Source organism: Gossypium raimondii, chromosome 10 (assembly GCF_025698545.1).
Source record: "Gossypium raimondii isolate GPD5lz chromosome 10, ASM2569854v1, whole genome shotgun sequence".
Lineage (NCBI taxonomy): Eukaryota > Viridiplantae > Streptophyta > Magnoliopsida > Malvales > Malvaceae > Gossypium > Gossypium raimondii.
The window spans coordinates 17,601,156-17,617,153 of NC_068574.1; the positions used below are offsets into that span (position 1 = coordinate 17,601,156).

The 15,998-nt window shown below is 35.7% G+C and overlaps 3 protein-coding genes and 1 non-coding gene across 5 annotated transcripts; 3 read left to right on the forward strand and 1 right to left on the reverse strand.

The window, feature by feature from the left end:
- The first annotated feature begins 606 nt into the window (after positions 1 to 606).
- LOC105777278 (transcription elongation factor TFIIS) lies at positions 607 to 6,189 on the forward strand. The gene is made up of 3 exons (XM_012600440.2): positions 607 to 833; positions 3,307 to 3,758; positions 4,797 to 6,189. Exons 2-3 carry the CDS (start codon positions 3,603 to 3,605, stop codon positions 5,733 to 5,735), a joined length of 1,095 nt encoding a protein of 364 aa, XP_012455894.1. The 5' UTR covers positions 607 to 833; positions 3,307 to 3,602; the 3' UTR covers positions 5,736 to 6,189.
- Positions 6,190 to 6,295: 106 nt separating this feature from the next.
- Positions 6,296 to 7,412, reverse strand: LOC105777279 (uncharacterized). The gene is made up of 3 exons (XM_012600441.2): positions 6,840 to 7,412; positions 6,670 to 6,741; positions 6,296 to 6,573 (listed from the first exon to the last, which is right to left on the reverse strand). Exons 1-3 carry the CDS (start codon positions 7,299 to 7,301, stop codon positions 6,463 to 6,465), a joined length of 645 nt encoding a protein of 214 aa, XP_012455895.1. The 5' UTR covers positions 7,302 to 7,412; the 3' UTR covers positions 6,296 to 6,462.
- Positions 7,413 to 8,306: 894 nt separating this feature from the next.
- On the forward strand, positions 8,307 to 8,380 carry TRNAI-AAU (transfer RNA isoleucine (anticodon AAU)). Its single transcript has one exon. It is a non-coding gene; the product is annotated as a tRNA-Ile (tRNA).
- A 3,789-nt stretch (positions 8,381 to 12,169) lies between these two features.
- On the forward strand, positions 12,170 to 15,992 carry LOC105777876 (serine/threonine-protein kinase AtPK2/AtPK19). Of its 2 annotated transcripts, none has more exons than XM_012601370.2 (7): positions 12,170 to 12,270; positions 12,924 to 13,857; positions 13,988 to 14,070; positions 14,149 to 14,269; positions 14,369 to 14,542; positions 15,152 to 15,259; positions 15,546 to 15,992. In XM_012601370.2, the coding sequence occupies exons 2-7, from the start codon at positions 13,174 to 13,176 to the stop codon at positions 15,831 to 15,833; spliced, it is 1,458 nt and encodes a 485-aa protein (XP_012456824.1). In that variant the 5' UTR covers positions 12,170 to 12,270; positions 12,924 to 13,173; the 3' UTR covers positions 15,834 to 15,992. The 2 variants fall into 2 exon arrangements, with proteins under 2 accessions (XP_012456824.1, XP_012456823.1); XM_012601369.2 differs by having other exon boundaries at positions 12,186 to 12,270; positions 12,927 to 13,857.
- The last annotated feature ends 6 nt before the right edge of the window (positions 15,993 to 15,998 follow it).

The following is a 15,998-nucleotide window of genomic DNA, read 5'->3' on the forward strand; positions in this document are numbered from 1 at the left end:
AAAGGACAAATAAATAAAAAAAGTAAAAAAGTAAATAAAAGACAAAATAAAAAACGAAAAAGGACAAAGAAATGAAAAAAAGAATCAGAAAAAGGAACAAATGAAAAAAAAAATTCAGACTGTTTGCATAGGTAGCAGAATAGGATAGGGTCTTGGAATTTGGTGGCACCAAATTATTTGGCTCCACTAAAAAAGGTAAATTTACTTAAAGTCTCCTATTTTTTAAAAAAATAGTAGTATTTCTGTAGTATTTATACAAGTGGCGCCATTCTAGATGACTCTACCAAAAAATTGATTTTTTATGTAGATTGCTGACGTGGCATGTTGGTGGCGCCAAACACTTTGGCTCCACCAACTTTTACTGTAGATTTTAGGTTATTTTCGTATTTTATCAAAAAAATAGGTTATTTATGTAATTAATTAATTTTTTTGGATTAGTTTTACAAAAAAGCCCTATCTCATCTTTAAGCACAACAAGGCAATACAACACGGCATCTATTCCAAAAATATGCCAATATTTTTTATAAAACAAAGTCAAGAAACCATCAATTCCTGGAGCTTTAAGAGGAGCCATATCCTTGACAGCAACCCATATTTCCTCCTCTCTAAATGGGTGCATTATATTGTCACTCAGCTCATTTGAAATTCTCCTTTTAACAATACCGTATATTTTCGATGCAACCCCTGCTTCTGAAGTCGTGAATAAGTTACGGAAATAGCATATGGCCAGTCTCATGATCTCATCTTCTTCAGAAATCTAGCGCCCTACATCATCCTCAAGGCCCCTAATAGCATTACGTTGTTTCCTCTCTGTACCCATCTTATGAAAAAAGGTAATGTTCCGATCACCATTAGTAAGCCAATTGATGCATGATCTTTGTTTTTAAAAGATTTCCTTCTTGTCCGTCTCTAGATTCAAACCAAGTTGAATTTTCGTCAATTCAACAAGAATATTTTCATCCGAAATTTTTGCATATAACTCTTTCACTCTGTCCTCTAACCTTCTTTTATGGGCATCTTGTTCTCTCTTAATTGTACAACTCTAAATTTGTAGCTTCTTTCCCAACCCCTCAAACTTTGCAGACAAGTTTTCTGTTACTGATGCCTAATAATCCCGAATTTTATTCTCACACGACTCCTCTAGACACCAGCCAGCATCGAATCTAAATTTCATTTTTCCTTTCCCATGCCTTGTGTTACTTCGACCTCTTGTATCCATCAAAACCAGGCAATGGTAAGAAAAAGAATGGTTCAAATGTGCAATAGAAAATTCTAGAAACTTACTCCACTGCGACGAGTTTGCAACCCCCTATCAAGTCTTTCCCGAATATTGTTTGCAGCAAATTAGCCTCTCTCCCAAGTGAATCATCTCCCCGTAAAACCCAAATCACTAAGATCATAATCAAGTAAAGCAATGCGAAAAGCTTCCATATTTTTCTCCGTATAGATACAAACACCCTTCTTCTCAAAAAAGAAAGCAATCTCATTGAAATCCCCAACAACTAACCACATGAGAGCTTTATCTTGACCCAACTGACGAAGAAGCTCTTAAGTGTTACTCTTGAATCTTTCATCTAGATGCCCATAAAAATCAGTAAAATGCCATATCAAACTGTCTTGTTCTTCATAAACCACTACATCTATATAGTGCTGCGAATAACTCTGTAAAATGACCATATCATGTTGCCTCCAACCTAATGATAAACCTCCTTTAGATACCTCAGCTCCTACATCGATACCATTTGGAAAACCACGTTTCATCCTAACACTTTCCATCCTTCTTGTACTGATTTTGTGTTCCATCAGAAACAAAAGTTGGGGATGGACTTCTATCAGTTTATTCCTAAGACGATGAATTTTCTATGCTTCCCCAACCCACAAACGTTCCAACTAAAAGTTTTCATTGTGGCTAGCTGCCCTGCCTAACAGATCCAGTTGATGCCACTTCATTGTCGTTTGGCACTGCGGTTTCTCTTGGAAGTAAAACTTTGGATGTGCTTCCCAACGTCCATTGTCTTTTCTTCCCGTCTTCTGCTTGGATAGGTCTAGTTTCATCATATGATCATATCTCCATAAGCCCAGCAATAGATGGCTCAAAACCACTAGGCCCAAATCCCTTCGTAGTAATGCCATGGATTCCCAACAATATCCCTTCATTAGTGGAACCTGATTGATTATATTAGGATAAAGATTCCCTAGAAAATCCCCAAAATTGCACAAGATAGGTTCCTTTTCCTTATCCAGACTTTGACTCCTCGTTCTATCTAATTTGCGCAACCAACAGCTAACTCCCATCGGACCCTTTCTTGTTGGAGCTCGCAAAGTAATATCCCATCTGAAAACAATCTGTGATGAATCCACCCTTACCCTCACCAGATAGAAACTTTCACCGTGACCAAGTTTTCCACAGATGAAACAAAACATGTTAAGTTTTTCATATTGAAACCTAGCATAAAACTTTCAGTCACCCAACATAACCTTCTTTTTCTGTTTAAAGGCCAATCGCACATCTAAGCAAACCTTTAGCCTCATGTACTGCTTCATCCCTAGAGAAGGAACCCTTGTATCATAGACAAAAAAAATCCCCCAAGAAAGATCCAAATCGTCGTGCCATTGTTTCTGACATAAGGCCCGGTGGCAAGTCATGGATTTGGACCCAAAACTCAACATTGTTGAGAGGCAATGTTAGCGGATCCTCTCCTGTCTGTAACTTGTGCATCATCAATAAATGGTTATTGAAAAACCATGGCATTCCTTCTATAACCCTATTCAGATAAACTTCATAAAAAAATTTAAACAAATAACGCTTCTTGCCTAGATCAATAATAGCAATGCCCCCAATAGGATGCTATAAATCAGTCATGGTGTTTCTCAAAGACGAAAAATGGACCACACTATTTGTCAAGCAATTGCCAACTAAACAAAAGTGAAAATCTTCTTTAGATTCCGTCGTTTCCTTCTGAAAAGCCTCTTCCTCCTCGTCATTAAGATTCAGATTCGCCATCTTATCCTCCATTGATGTACTATCTCGATTTGAAAAACCAAGCAAAAACTAGAAAACCGTGTCAATAAAGACAGATGAAAAAACGTGCCAGAGAACCGCAGATGAATTTAACGGTTGTTTAGAAAATATCACTTTTATAAACTTTATCGTTGTTTAATCATTAAATCCATATTTTTAATCTTTTAAATAACAAAAAATATTTATTCTATAAAAATTTCCATTAATTTTATAATTATTTTGGGGATTATATATTTATATTTTTATCTTAATTGATTACTAATACTAGGAGAGTCTTAAAACAGATGTAACAGCCCAGTAGTGTAGAAGGAAGCCCAAATGATGAGAGACCGTCGGTTCCCTTCAGATCAAGGGACGTCTGAGAACGATAATCCGTATTTCAAGAAACCTTCCCCCAAAGTTTCTGCCTTGATGTTGACCCAGTTCCGGTCCAATTAAACTAAACCAGAAAGTCCAAAACACCACTTGTGTCCTTCATCTTGTTGGCTTCGGTCTATCTCAAAGCATCCTTATAAAATGTGAAGCATAGCTTCTCTTATCTTTCTTTTTTAAGTTTAGAACTCTAGGTTTATTTTGGCGAATGGAGAGGGAGCTGGTGGATTTGTTCGAAGCTGCCAAGAAAGCGGCTGATTTAGCCGCTGCCTCCGACGCCGTTTCCGAGGTTTCCCGATGCGTCGATGCCTTGAAGCAGCTCAGGGCTTTTCCTGTCTCTTACGATATTCTTGTTTCTACTCAGGTTTTTTTTTTTCTCTTTTCATCCGCATTCCATTAATATAGATTTCTTTATTTATTTGAATTCTCATGAATCAACATTCTTATAGCTGGGCTTTTCTTTGCTTTCATTTTGTGACAGTAGATTAGGAGAGAAAATTAATTCCTTTATCTGCATGGTTGAGAAATTAGCTTTTTCTTTTCTCTTGAAATGGTAGCAAAGGAGGAGTGCAGTTTATAAATATTTTGATTTCGGCTTTTAGATTGTGGGACAGATGAATGGCGCTGCTGCATTTGCTAAATGTAGGAGCATTTAAGATGTATATGGTTATTCCCAGAGGAAGGCTCCTCTTTTATGGTAGAGAAGTGTAGGGGATAGGGTTTTCTCAATTAGTCAAATATATTATTTTTAATCAAAGATTAGGGAGGTCATAGTGGGAGGATTGATAGTTAAGTATAAAATAACCAATCAAATCAATCCTGGCTTGGTGGGCAAATCACACGCCATCACATTTCGTTTCTTCTCACTTTTCTCCCTAGGGGCGGAACCTCATGCCCCCAAATTTCCCAATTTTTTTATTATACACTTTAAAATTTTCAAATATTTTAATTAAGCTTTCTCAAATTTTTTATAAATTTTTAGTTCAACCTTTCAAAAGTTTTAAAAAATTTAATTAGAGCTTCCAAAATTTTTGAAAATTTTCATTCATCTTCAAAAAAAATAAAAAAAAATAAACCCCTAAAATTTATAAAAATTCTTATTAAGCCCCTAATTTTTTTTTGAAAATTTTAGGTAGGCCCTCAAACTTAATGTTAGTAAAGTGTTTCTTTCCTTTATTCTCCATCCACCTTTCTACCATCCTATTTTGTTAACTATTGAGCCTGTTACAAGCTATTCTGTCTTGTAATTTCAGAATTTTAATGAATGAAAAACAGGTTGTTTGATAGCTTTACGATCATGGTTTCGATATAACCTTCTTCTCCATGTTGTTACGTATCTTGTTATGTGTATGTCGTTGAATCTGTAAACTTAAGAAAAATTGATCCCCTATATATATTACAGGTTGGGAAAAGGCTTCGACCTCTCACTAAGCATCCCAGGGAGAAGATTCAAACTGTGGCTTCTGACTTGCTTGAACTGTGGAAAAAGGTTGTTATCGAGGAGACTACCAAGAGTAAGAAAAATGGCACCAGTAGTGCCATTAAGTCGGAGAAACTTCCAAAGCCAAGTGCCGTGAAGTCTGAAAAGCTCTCCAATACAGAAAATGTAAAGGCTGAGAAAGTATCTAAAGATAATTCAGTAAAATCTGTCAAAGTTGAGAAGAGGGAAGCAAATGGAGATGTTGCAATGGCCAAGAAGACAGATCGGGGAGAGATGGGTAAGGTTGAAAAGATTTGTAAGGATGACAGACAATCACCGAATGTAAAGAAATCATCGCAACCACCTGCTGGTCCACCAAAGCTGACATCAATGGTCAAATGTAACGATCCTGTGCGTGACAAATTTAGGGAGATTCTTGTAGAGGCCTTGTCTAAAGTCCCGAATGAGGTTGATGGGGGCATGCTTGATCAAGTGAATGCTTGCGATCCCATCAGAGTTGCTGTGTCTGTAGAATCTGTGATGTTTGAGAAGATGGGTAAATCAAATGGGGCTCAGAAATTTAAGTACAGATCTATAATGTTCAACATTAAGGATCCAAACAACCCAGATTTAAGGAGAAAGGTTCTTCTCGGAGAAGTGAAACCAGAAGGGCTTATTACAATGACCCCAGAGGAAATGGCAAGTGAACAAAGGCAACGTGAAATTAATGAAATTAAAGAAAAAGCTTTATTTGATTGCGAGCGAGGTGTTGCGCCAAAGGCCACGACAGATCAATTTAAGTGCGGTCGTTGTGGTCAACGCAAGACCACTTACTATCAAATGCAGACAAGGAGTGCAGATGAACCTATGACAACCTATGTTACGTGTGTCAACTGCAACAACCATTGGAAATTCTGTTAGTGAAATCCAGAGATGTAGTGTTGATCATCTTGGTTGCTTCACTCTGTTTATGAGGAGTTTGTGGTCATTAACTTTAGAATTCATCTTTCATTCATATTTTTCTGCTATTGGGACTTTGATAGGGATAACTTTGAGGGATGATTGTGCAAAAACCATAACTCAGCTGTTCCACAACTTAGGTGCTTCCATCTCTCGCTCATCTCAAAAACCGAGGCTCAACTGGTGGAAAGATGAGCTTGGATGGCATGAGGCATTCATTTCATGTTAAGTAGCTAATGCTTGTTCTTTTTCTTTTATCAAAACAACTCCTGTAGTTTTTATTTGTTTCTAAAGGGTATGGAGAATGGTAGTTGTAGAATTAGGCCTACTTAATTTCTTATCGTACCAACAACAATGTTGTAAATGGAGGCTCTTATTTGTGGTTGTTTTTATACCCCAAAGGGTTTTGGTATCATTTTCTTCCGCTTTGGCAAGTTGTTTGTTTATGTGGCTTTATTACCAGGAACGGCTGTGGATTGTGGAGCCCTAACCAAAAGAAAAAAAGGCTAAAAAGCACAATCTTTAAGTCAAACTCAAAGAGGAGCGCCTCTGAATTTGAATTCCCATCAATAATATTAGTTTACATTATAGTATTTCCTTTCAAAATGACAAATAAAAAGAAGTGATGAAAAGCAAAAAGCAAAACCATACAGCTGAGATAGCTTTGATTTGGTTTGGAAGGACATGATTAATCATTATTATTCTCTTCAACAAACTCAGATGAATCTGATGGAGTTGGGCTCTGCAATGTGTTTTCATCCATGGATTCTGCCTCCCATTCTGCAGCAGCTTTTATATCCTGAAAAAGAAGATTGAAAGATATCACATTCTGGGTTTCATGTTTATCGTTTACTCTGTTCAATTGCTAGTTTTAATCAAATTCAAAACAACTTACCAGTGATTGCACTTCATTGTTCTTCCTGCCACCCTGTTGTCTCTCCCTCAGTGACTTTATTGGAGATATCCTCTGTTTCAAAATCAAACCATGAATTTGCAAGGAAAAGAAAAAAAGAGAACTACTTGTTTTGTTAATTTCTTTAAGGCTGCCTTGGTTTAACTAGTTACCATGCAATAAGATTTGAGCTCCTTTAATCTGAACAATCTATCAACCTCGATTTCGAGCTGTTTCTGAAATTGACCTCTGTCCTCCATCTCCTTCAGTTGTGAATCCAAGACAGCTTCCCTCTCTTTCAACATCTTCTCCGTCTTCTCCTTATCCAACCTCAACCGCTCCAGTCTCTTCCTCATGGCGCTGAGCTCCTCCGCCAACGACGAATCTAAATCCAACGCCGCCTCCACCTTCTTCTTATTCGTGGGTGTAGCGTAAACGGTCACGGGATGATGATGGTGGTTCAGGTTCTCCTTGTTTGAAACATCGTCCAGGCGGTGCTCTTGCTTGGGCTTTGACTTGACTTGCTTAGTCTTTGAGCCTTCCTTCATCACCACCACGAAATTGACATCGGCGGCAGCTGTATTCTTTGGCTGGAGAGGTTTACGTGCGCTGACATGAATCTCAGGCGTCGCCATTCGTAGAGATTAGGGATTTTGTTTTACGAAAAAATGAAAGCAGCAAATGGGAGTGGTGAGAAAAGGAAAGGGAGAGGAGACAGATAAAAACAAGGAGGGTTTGAATTTGAATAGAAGCAGGCGCTAACGGCTATTACTTTATTTACAAATATAATTAATTGGTAAACTTTACCAATGGTATACAAATTATGTCTGGTTACTCTTAACTTTAAAAATTTTCAATTTAAGTATTAATGTTTAATTTCGTTCTTGTTTTGGTCACTCATCGTTAAATTGATAATGGAAATTATTTTTCTAATTAGTATAATAACACATTTAACTCTTAATACTTACATATTTTATTTGATCCTAATTCTAAATGATTCAATAGACTTAACCTTCCATGTTTATAAATTCTATTAATTTGATCTTCAAATTTCTTAACTAAAGTTTTCACTTTTAAAATGTAAACATTCCACATCTATAAATTTATAAACCCGCTCGCCCCAAAAAAATTTCTCCATTAAAACAAATGGTAAGAGGCTCTATATTGGTATCAAAGTAACCTAATAAACCTTTTTTTCTTCTAATTTACAATACTGGAACTTAAAATTTTATATATTAATTGTTTTATCACTTAACCTAATAAGTATTCGGTTGATAAGCAATACAAGGGACATCTCCAAGAAAACAAAGACACCCTTTTATATCTTGTACGACAAAATATACTTCTGTTTTTATTACTTTAGTATTTTAAAAAAGTAAAATAAGTTATTTGAAATGTGAAATTAGACAGAACCCATGCCTTGATTTGAAATTATTTTCATATTCACCTCTAATTTGAATTTGTTTTTGAAATGAAATCTGAATTTTAAATAAATTGCTGCGCAACAATAAAAAACAAAGAGCGCCTAATTAGATGTATTTGTCTGCCTCTCCCAACAGAGGGAATGGAATAATAGTAGGATCTGATAACGACAAGAATTCATTCTGTTATATGTAGTAATTTGAAAAATTGAAGCAACTGGCCTATTAGCTCAGCTGGTTAGAGCGTCGTGCTAATAACGCGAAGGTCGCAGGTTCGATCCCTGCATGGGCCAACAATTTTGTTTTTTCCTTCTTTTTTCAGAAATCAGAACGTGGATGCACAAATGCATTAAACACCAAATAGCAATAGACGTTTCCCACGATGCCTACAACTTAGGAGTAGTTATTTCTAAAGGTCTCAAAAAGAAGAACAAGTAACAACCAACTCATGGATCAAAACACATAGTCATCATATGGATATGGGATTTTTATACTCTACATATATGGACAACCCGATTCAGTTGGTCAAAGACAACAGAAGCTACATTGTCCCAGCAGTAGAAAAGTTGTACGGATATATTAAGCTTTCTAGCCTGATATTACTGTATTAGCCATAACCTCCAGCACATCCTCAACAAGCAATGCCTAAGTACTGCTCACCAGGAATCGTATCTGATTATGACAGTGAAATTACAGAACTTGAATGAATGATCGAAAGAATCCAACTCAAGAGATTCAACAGCCCCTGATTTAATGTTGAAAGTATAGCCCCGCACCTAGAGACATATGAAATAATAAGATGATATAAAGCACAATGAAATAAGCAGAGAGCTTCTAGTGCATAAAATATGTAGTCCCCCCTTCCCAATGTTTTGATGTCCTGGAGTTACAACTTTGTATCCCACCTAACAAACATCAGAAATTAAGCTCTCAGATATATATAATCTAAGATATAAAATAAAGAAAAGAAAAAGCAATTCCTAATAACCATAACAAAGGGGAAATTTTGATATCTGATGAGAATTTAGCATATCAACCTCATTCATCCATAAATCAATAAAACCATGGAAAGGGTTTCTAGTGCACAGTCAACAGTTGCAAGCTGGGCTCAGATTGCAACTCACGTCTCTATATCAAGGGACCATGTTCTAAAGCAACTGAAACTTGCAAGCTGAAACAATACAACTCTATTTCAAATGAGCAACTAGTCATGAGAATTTCATAGGATCAAACAGCAGAAATTTTGCAAAAAAGCACAATACCAGGCAAGAAAATTGCAACTTCAACATGGGGCAGAATAATAAACAACTTATACCGATAAAAATGATGAGATGTACATCGAAACAGTGAAATAAGATATTTGTGGAGCAAAACCTACCAGAGTCTCAAGTCCAATCATTCTCTATCACTGTCTCATCTTCAACAAGCCCAACATCACCAACCTTTAAAAGCAAAGAAACATAGTTACATACTATCTGAAAAAGAAAACTGCTAGTGAAGAATTACAGGGCAGGGAAAGTAAGTTGAAATAATAGTAAAAGCAAGCATAACCCTTGACCTACAGACTCAGGCTCTATTTTGGTTAAAGACAGACTTATAGAGACATCAAACATGAGCCAGAGACTTGATTGTGAATAGCAGTATTTAAATGCAAAATACAAAAAACATAATCTATTACCTTGTCAACATCTTGTCAAAGAAACCTTTCTGATTCCCCAGAAAGCAAGCTTGGCCTCACCTCCACAACCAATACCGACCACGGGAACAACAGCATATGTATTAACAACTTGCACAAATAACCTTGGTTCACTTCTGGTTGTAATTTTTGATACATACTTTTGTTTCCTGAAAAATTGTTAAAACTCAACAAGGCAAATAATAAAAAGCCCCTAAAAATTAAACGAATTGGCTAAAATGCAAATCATGTTCAAGCACAAATTTTCCATATGAAAAAGAAAATACATACTTTTTGGCATTCAAAACGTTAAAATTTCAACTTCTAATTCCACACAAAATAGTACTTGCTTTTCTTATAGAAGTTTATTTTTTTGGCTTTATGCTTTATGGGACAAAAATGTGAATGGTAAAAGCAATATTAACAAAGGAACTCAGCAGTAAACTGAGATACTCCTAGAGATGAAATATTGAAGGATATATAATCAACCCCAAGATTCCAAATTGAGCTGAAAATTGGCATTAAAACAATAATAATAACAAGAATGTGAAGAGCAAAGTACTGACAGAGGTGGTATCTACCCATAATTGAGACACAAAGCCTAAGCTTTAAGCAGATTGGATGCTTATTACTTGCTTTGCCACCATATTTGACCTCTTCATCACTTGCCTCCTCCTCCTCCTCTTGCTTTCCTTTTTAACCAATTGCTCCCCACTTTTGTCACTCCCCTTGTCGTCGTTAATTTTGTCCAAGCCAGTATGCTAATTTTATGAAGATTTGATTTGCTTTCTTAGAGTCAGATTCACATGTACTCTTGAGTATTGCTGTCCATGACTGGGTTGCACTTCGGGTTTAAAAAATAGCTCAATTAATTATTTCGGACCGGACTTATTTTACTGTTGATAATGTTAATATAAAAATAGAAATGCATTTTTATATTAATATTCATATATTTTTAAAATTAAATATATATTTTGAATTCTTTTAATCAAATTTGTCTGAGTTGATTTAAGGCAAGAAACTTTTTATCCTTTACAGGTAATTTTACTTGTTGGGATGATGAGGTCACGTTGACCTTGGAGATTTGAAAGGCTTGTTGCTTGAGGTTTTAGTCAGACGTTGTCTTGCTTGTCTTAAAAAATTTCATATCTTACAAGTTAAAGTAGAAAATAATTATTGTGATAATGTGTCTTTTAAGTAGTTATGCACGAATAAATTATTTTATGAATAATTAGATAAGTGCATTCTTTTTCGATTTTAAATATTGTTAAAATTGTAAGTATTTGATCTAATTAACTCACTCAGTAATTATTGGTATCAAATAAATTTCGTGGATTAAGAGTGTTTTTGAATGGACGGTAGCTATAGTGGGGTGAAATCTTTTACCTCATAGTCACGATATCTAATTTTCTATTGTTGCATTTATCTTTACAGAAAGTAAACGCATTTATATTTAAAATCACCCGTTTAATATAAAAAGTTTAGGGTTTGTGACCATTGTTTTCATGCCACGGCTAGTGGACTTCGATTCTCTTCTGCTGTTCAATGTTCTTAGGTAGTAGACACTCCTCATTTGACGTGAGATCATTGGTGAATGCTTTCTCACATTTCTTGTGTTGTGTTGGATGAATATTATAACGGATTGGATGGATGAACTTGTGCATTCTTTTTTCACTTGATTATCTCACCATGAGTTTGCAAGTTGGAAGAAAGTTTTTAATTACACACAACTTTCTTTTTCTTTTTAGGAAAAATAAATAAAAATAAAATACCGATATTAAAATCAACCCAAACCTATTCCAAATATTAAAAAGCAATCCCCAGTGCTTGAGAATCTCAATTTGGGGTGTTGAAGTAATACTCTCTTTTCCCACATAATAGATGTTGAATACGACTTTCCCAAGATTAACTTTTTTAGTGTTTGTTTTTCCTTTAAATTAACACTCATAAAATATTTTAGATTTTGATTTATTTCAGATCAGAGCTCTCAATTATCAATATATCTTTATTTATGTGCTCACATCCATTTATGACTTTTTTTATTCTTGTTTTCCTAAAAATTATGGAATTCCTCGAATTTCAAATCGTGGGAGTTGCGTGTAAATTAAAAATATATACATTTCTATAAAATTTTGTATTAAAAAATATGTTGAAATTAATAAAATTTGATCCGTGAAAGCTGGTACATATAAAAGAATAAACAGAAGGGGGTTTGCGGTGGAATTGGGGTAACACTGACGGCTGCCACCCAAGAAGGAACGCAAAAATTTCGTTATGCCAATCATAAAGTATATAAATAAAGCATATTCGTGTTTGTATGAACCACTCAGAAGATGCGGAGAGTTGTATTTTATGCAACGCAAGTCTATTTACAGCACATTATTAATATTATAATAAAAACGGCGGCGTCTCCTTGTTTCAACTGTCAACTTAAATTCTTCTATCTATCTATGCTTCCGCTTTGCCTTTGCCCTTCGCCATCCTCTTCCTTCTCCTTCTCTCTCTCAGGTAATTTCTTTTCACGTAAACCTTTTCTCTCTCTTTCCAAATCTTTTTATAATCAATGGCGCTTTTATTTGTTAAGATACATCGTCTTGAATTATTGGATTTCCTTTTTTTTTGAATTTATCAATATTTCGATCGTCAACTACTTGATTTCTCTGCATGCTTTTCTGTTTCTTTAATCTTTATTATCAAGTTTCACTTCATTGATTCATCTTAGATATCTATAACCAACGATTTGTTCATTTTTCAGAATTTTAGTTTTCTGGAGAATGGGACAACTCTAAACGTTTTCTCTTTCCATTATTCCTTTTTTTTTTATTCATCATATTTACGGAAAACGTTAAAAGCAGGGATTTCAAATCGTAAACATTTTCCCGTTTAAGCCCCCGCCCCCCCCCCCCAAAAAAAAGGACTTTTTTAAATGATTTGGCATGCTTCGGAATTCCAACTCTGTTTACATGCCGAGTGTTTTGTTTTGATTTTTTGATCTGGTAATTTTCTTTTCGTAAGTCTTGATTTTCGTTTGTCTTTATCATCTTTGTTTCCAACATTTATAATTGAATCAATTGTTTGATAATAAATACTTTTTTATTATTTTGTTGTTGTTGTTGTTGTTGTTGCTGCTAATTTTACGATCTTCTTGTGAATTTGAGTAGCAGATATTGTTGTATGATCTTCATGAGTTCAAGAACCACTGGAGTCTTCACTGTTTCCTGCAAACCAGGAAACAAGAGCAGCTTCTTCTTCTGGCTATTGTTTTGCTTGCTTCCCAAGTTTCTTGGAACTCCTATCGCCTTTATCTTGTTCAAGGCCATTGATAGGAGTCCTGCTGTAGTCATCACTTAGGTGACATTTCAGGGGGGTCATCAATCGTGTTTTTTTCGGCCAATTTGCTTCTTTGGTAACATGGTCTCCTCACAGTTATCTGGTTTGACCAAGGGTCGTACATGTAAACCATTTGATGCTCGGTTACTATTTACTGCAAGCCCACTGGAAGCTGTTTTAACTGACCAGGTTGAAGTAGATTTTTCTGATGTGTTTGGCCCCCTGCCAGTTCAGGTTTCAATAGAAGACAGTGGTGGTGAACCAGAGAATACTGTTTCAGCTGCGGATGTGACTGAGATTGTTTATGATGATCCAGCTATTGTTTACAGCCGATCGCATTCTTTGCTCGGCCCTTCTTCACGTGTCAGTCAATCCTTGAAGCTAAGCAAACTCAGTTTTTGCGAGGTAGGCGATTCAGTGGATCTAGTAGAAAGTATTAAGGAAGAAAGTATCAGTGAAGTTGAGGAGCTCTCTGTTGGAGATGATGGTGATGATAAGAAGTCCCTTAAAGATGTTAATGGAGATCACATGAAGGTCATCAGCATAGGCATTGAGGATTTTGAGGTTTTGAAGGTGGTTGGGCAAGGTGCATTCGGAAAAGTATATCAGGTAAGGAAAAAGGGCACACCAGAAATTTATGCAATGAAGGTTATGCGGAAAGACAAGATAATGGAGAAGAATCACGCAGAGTACATGAAAGCTGAGAGGGATATTTTAACAAAAGTTGATCACCCTTTCATTGTCCAGCTCAGATATTCATTTCAAGTAATTCTAGCTCTTCAATGAATCTAATCTTTGGAATTTATTTTTAAATGCTTGTAACAGACATCTAAGGAACTAAAATTTTTTAATGCCTTAGAGCTTAGGTTAATGATTCTTATCTGTTCTTTTACAGACCAAGTATAGGCTGTACCTAATTCTGGATTTCATTAATGGCGGGCACCTCTTCTTTCAGCTTCACCATCATGGTCTTTTCAGGTATCATTGTAATCTTTGTCTTTTGTTATTATAACATGGCCAAGAAATGGTTGATTAGTAGTTTTCATTGTTTTTCAGAGAGGATCTGGCTCGTGTCTACGCTGCTGAGATTGTTTCTGCGGTTTCACACCTTCATGCAAATGGCGTAATGCATAGGGATCTTAAACCTGAAAATATTCTTTTGGATGGTGATGGCCATGTATACATTTTCTCCCTCTCTATCATATATATTTATTTGTGCTTGCTGTAACAGGAACATTAACTAAATCTTTATCGTGTATCTTCATTTTTTTTTTAGGTAATATTGACAGATTTTGGCCTGGCCAAGCAATTTGACGAAAATACAAGATCAAATTCATTATGTGGAACAGTGGAATACATGGCACCAGAAATAATTACGGGGAAGGGCCATGATAAGGCTGCAGACTGGTGGAGTGTTGGTATTTTATTATTTGAAATGCTTACTGGAAAGGTAAGTGCTTTTTAAATATATATATATATATATATTTCTGCTTCCTTCTCTTTGTATCAAATGTCACTTTGTTGAATGTTATAATGCTTACTTTCACTGGTTTACTTACCATTTATTATTTGCTCTTTATGTTCCTTTAGTTTCTTCTACAAATTTTTGGTACACTGGGTTTCTTTCGGGTCCTTAATGTTGACATTAATGAACTTAATCATGATGAATTTTATAAAGAACTGATGGTATAGAGTACACATATATTGCATGTTTCTGATGTTGGTGTTAGATGATGCATGGATCTGTACAGCCTAGTGCCTACATTAGAAACTAGATGAACATTTAGATATTTTAGATAAGCGTGTCAAGGTATAAGGATAGTGATTTCTTTGGTTGACTGCTGAAGCTAAACTTATTGTGAAAGTTGGTAGCCAATGACTTTGTAACATCTATGTATGACTTCTTAGGCCTTTATATGGGATTGCAAGTCTCTAAAGAACATATCTCAACAACATAAAAAATATATGTTTAAACATTTTTAGGTGCATCTTGTGAGCTTTCTTGTGACCGCAGTTGTGGGAATTAAACATTAACTTCTGGTGCTTTCTGTTCTTGCAGCCTCCTTTTACTGGTGGAAGCAGAGACAAAATTCAGCAAAAGATTGTTAAGGAGAGGATGAAGCTGCCCAAATTCCTTTCTAGTGAAGCACATTCTCTGTTGAAAGGGGTAAATATTCAAAGCCTTAATTTATGTTTTGGTTCTTGAGTCTCAAAAGTTATTTGCGTCTTTCTGGTTTAATTCATGATTATAAACCAGGTTGTTAGAATCTCCTTCCATAAAAAATTCACATAGCATGGAATGAATGTTCATATCCGGTCTAGATCTTTCCCTTTTATTTTATGATTCAAGATGAAACTTGAATGGCTGATCCTTGCTAACCCTTATTTTGGTAACAGGCGAATTTTTTTTTAGGAACTGATTATTATTGATAATTGGTTTTCTGCTGTTTTAGCTGCTGCATAAAGATGCTTGTAAGCGCCTTGGAAATGGACCTGGTGGAAGCGAGGAAATAAAGCGATGCAAATGGTTCAAGTCAATCAACTGGAGGAAACTAGAGGCAAGGGAAATTCAACCCAGTTTCCGTCCCGAAATTGCTGGGAAGCATTGCATTGCCAACTTTGACAAACGATGGACTGACATGCCGTTGACGTTTTCTCCAGCGTCTAGCCCAAAGACCAATGCAAACCCTTTCACAGATTTCAATTACATAAGGCCAGCTGCAACCCTTCTGTCAGAGTAGTTCCTTACGTTAGCTTGAAGGCTCAACGCTCAGCATTGTACTGGAATCATGATGTTAACTTCACTTCAAGTATTTCCTTAATGATCATTTTAGTTGTACTCCTATGGTTATTTTAATTAATAGTTATTATACATGAGCATTTTCAAAGTTGATTTGAAATAGCTG

Coding starts and splice junctions, on each gene's coding strand:
- LOC105777278 (XM_012600440.2), top strand. CDS start 3,603: ATGGAGAGGGAGCTGGTGGATTTGTTCGAAGCTGCCAAGAAAGCGGCT. Junction 3,759..4,796: donor ATATTCTTGTTTCTACTCAG/GTTTTTTTTTTT, acceptor TATATATTACAG/GTTGGGAAAAGGCTTCGACC.
- LOC105777279 (XM_012600441.2), bottom strand. CDS start 7,301: ATGGCGACGCCTGAGATTCATGTCAGCGCACGTAAACCTCTCCAGCCA. Junction 6,742..6,839: donor AGCTCAAATCTTATTGCATG/GTAACTAGTTAA, acceptor ATTTTGAAACAG/AGGATATCTCCAATAAAGTC. Junction 6,574..6,669: donor ACAATGAAGTGCAATCACTG/GTAAGTTGTTTT, acceptor CTTCTTTTTCAG/GATATAAAAGCTGCTGCAGA.
- LOC105777876 (XM_012601370.2), top strand. CDS start 13,174: ATGGTCTCCTCACAGTTATCTGGTTTGACCAAGGGTCGTACATGTAAA. Junction 14,071..14,148: donor CACCATCATGGTCTTTTCAG/GTATCATTGTAA, acceptor ATTGTTTTTCAG/AGAGGATCTGGCTCGTGTCT. Junction 15,260..15,545: donor CACATTCTCTGTTGAAAGGG/GTAAATATTCAA, acceptor CTGCTGTTTTAG/CTGCTGCATAAAGATGCTTG.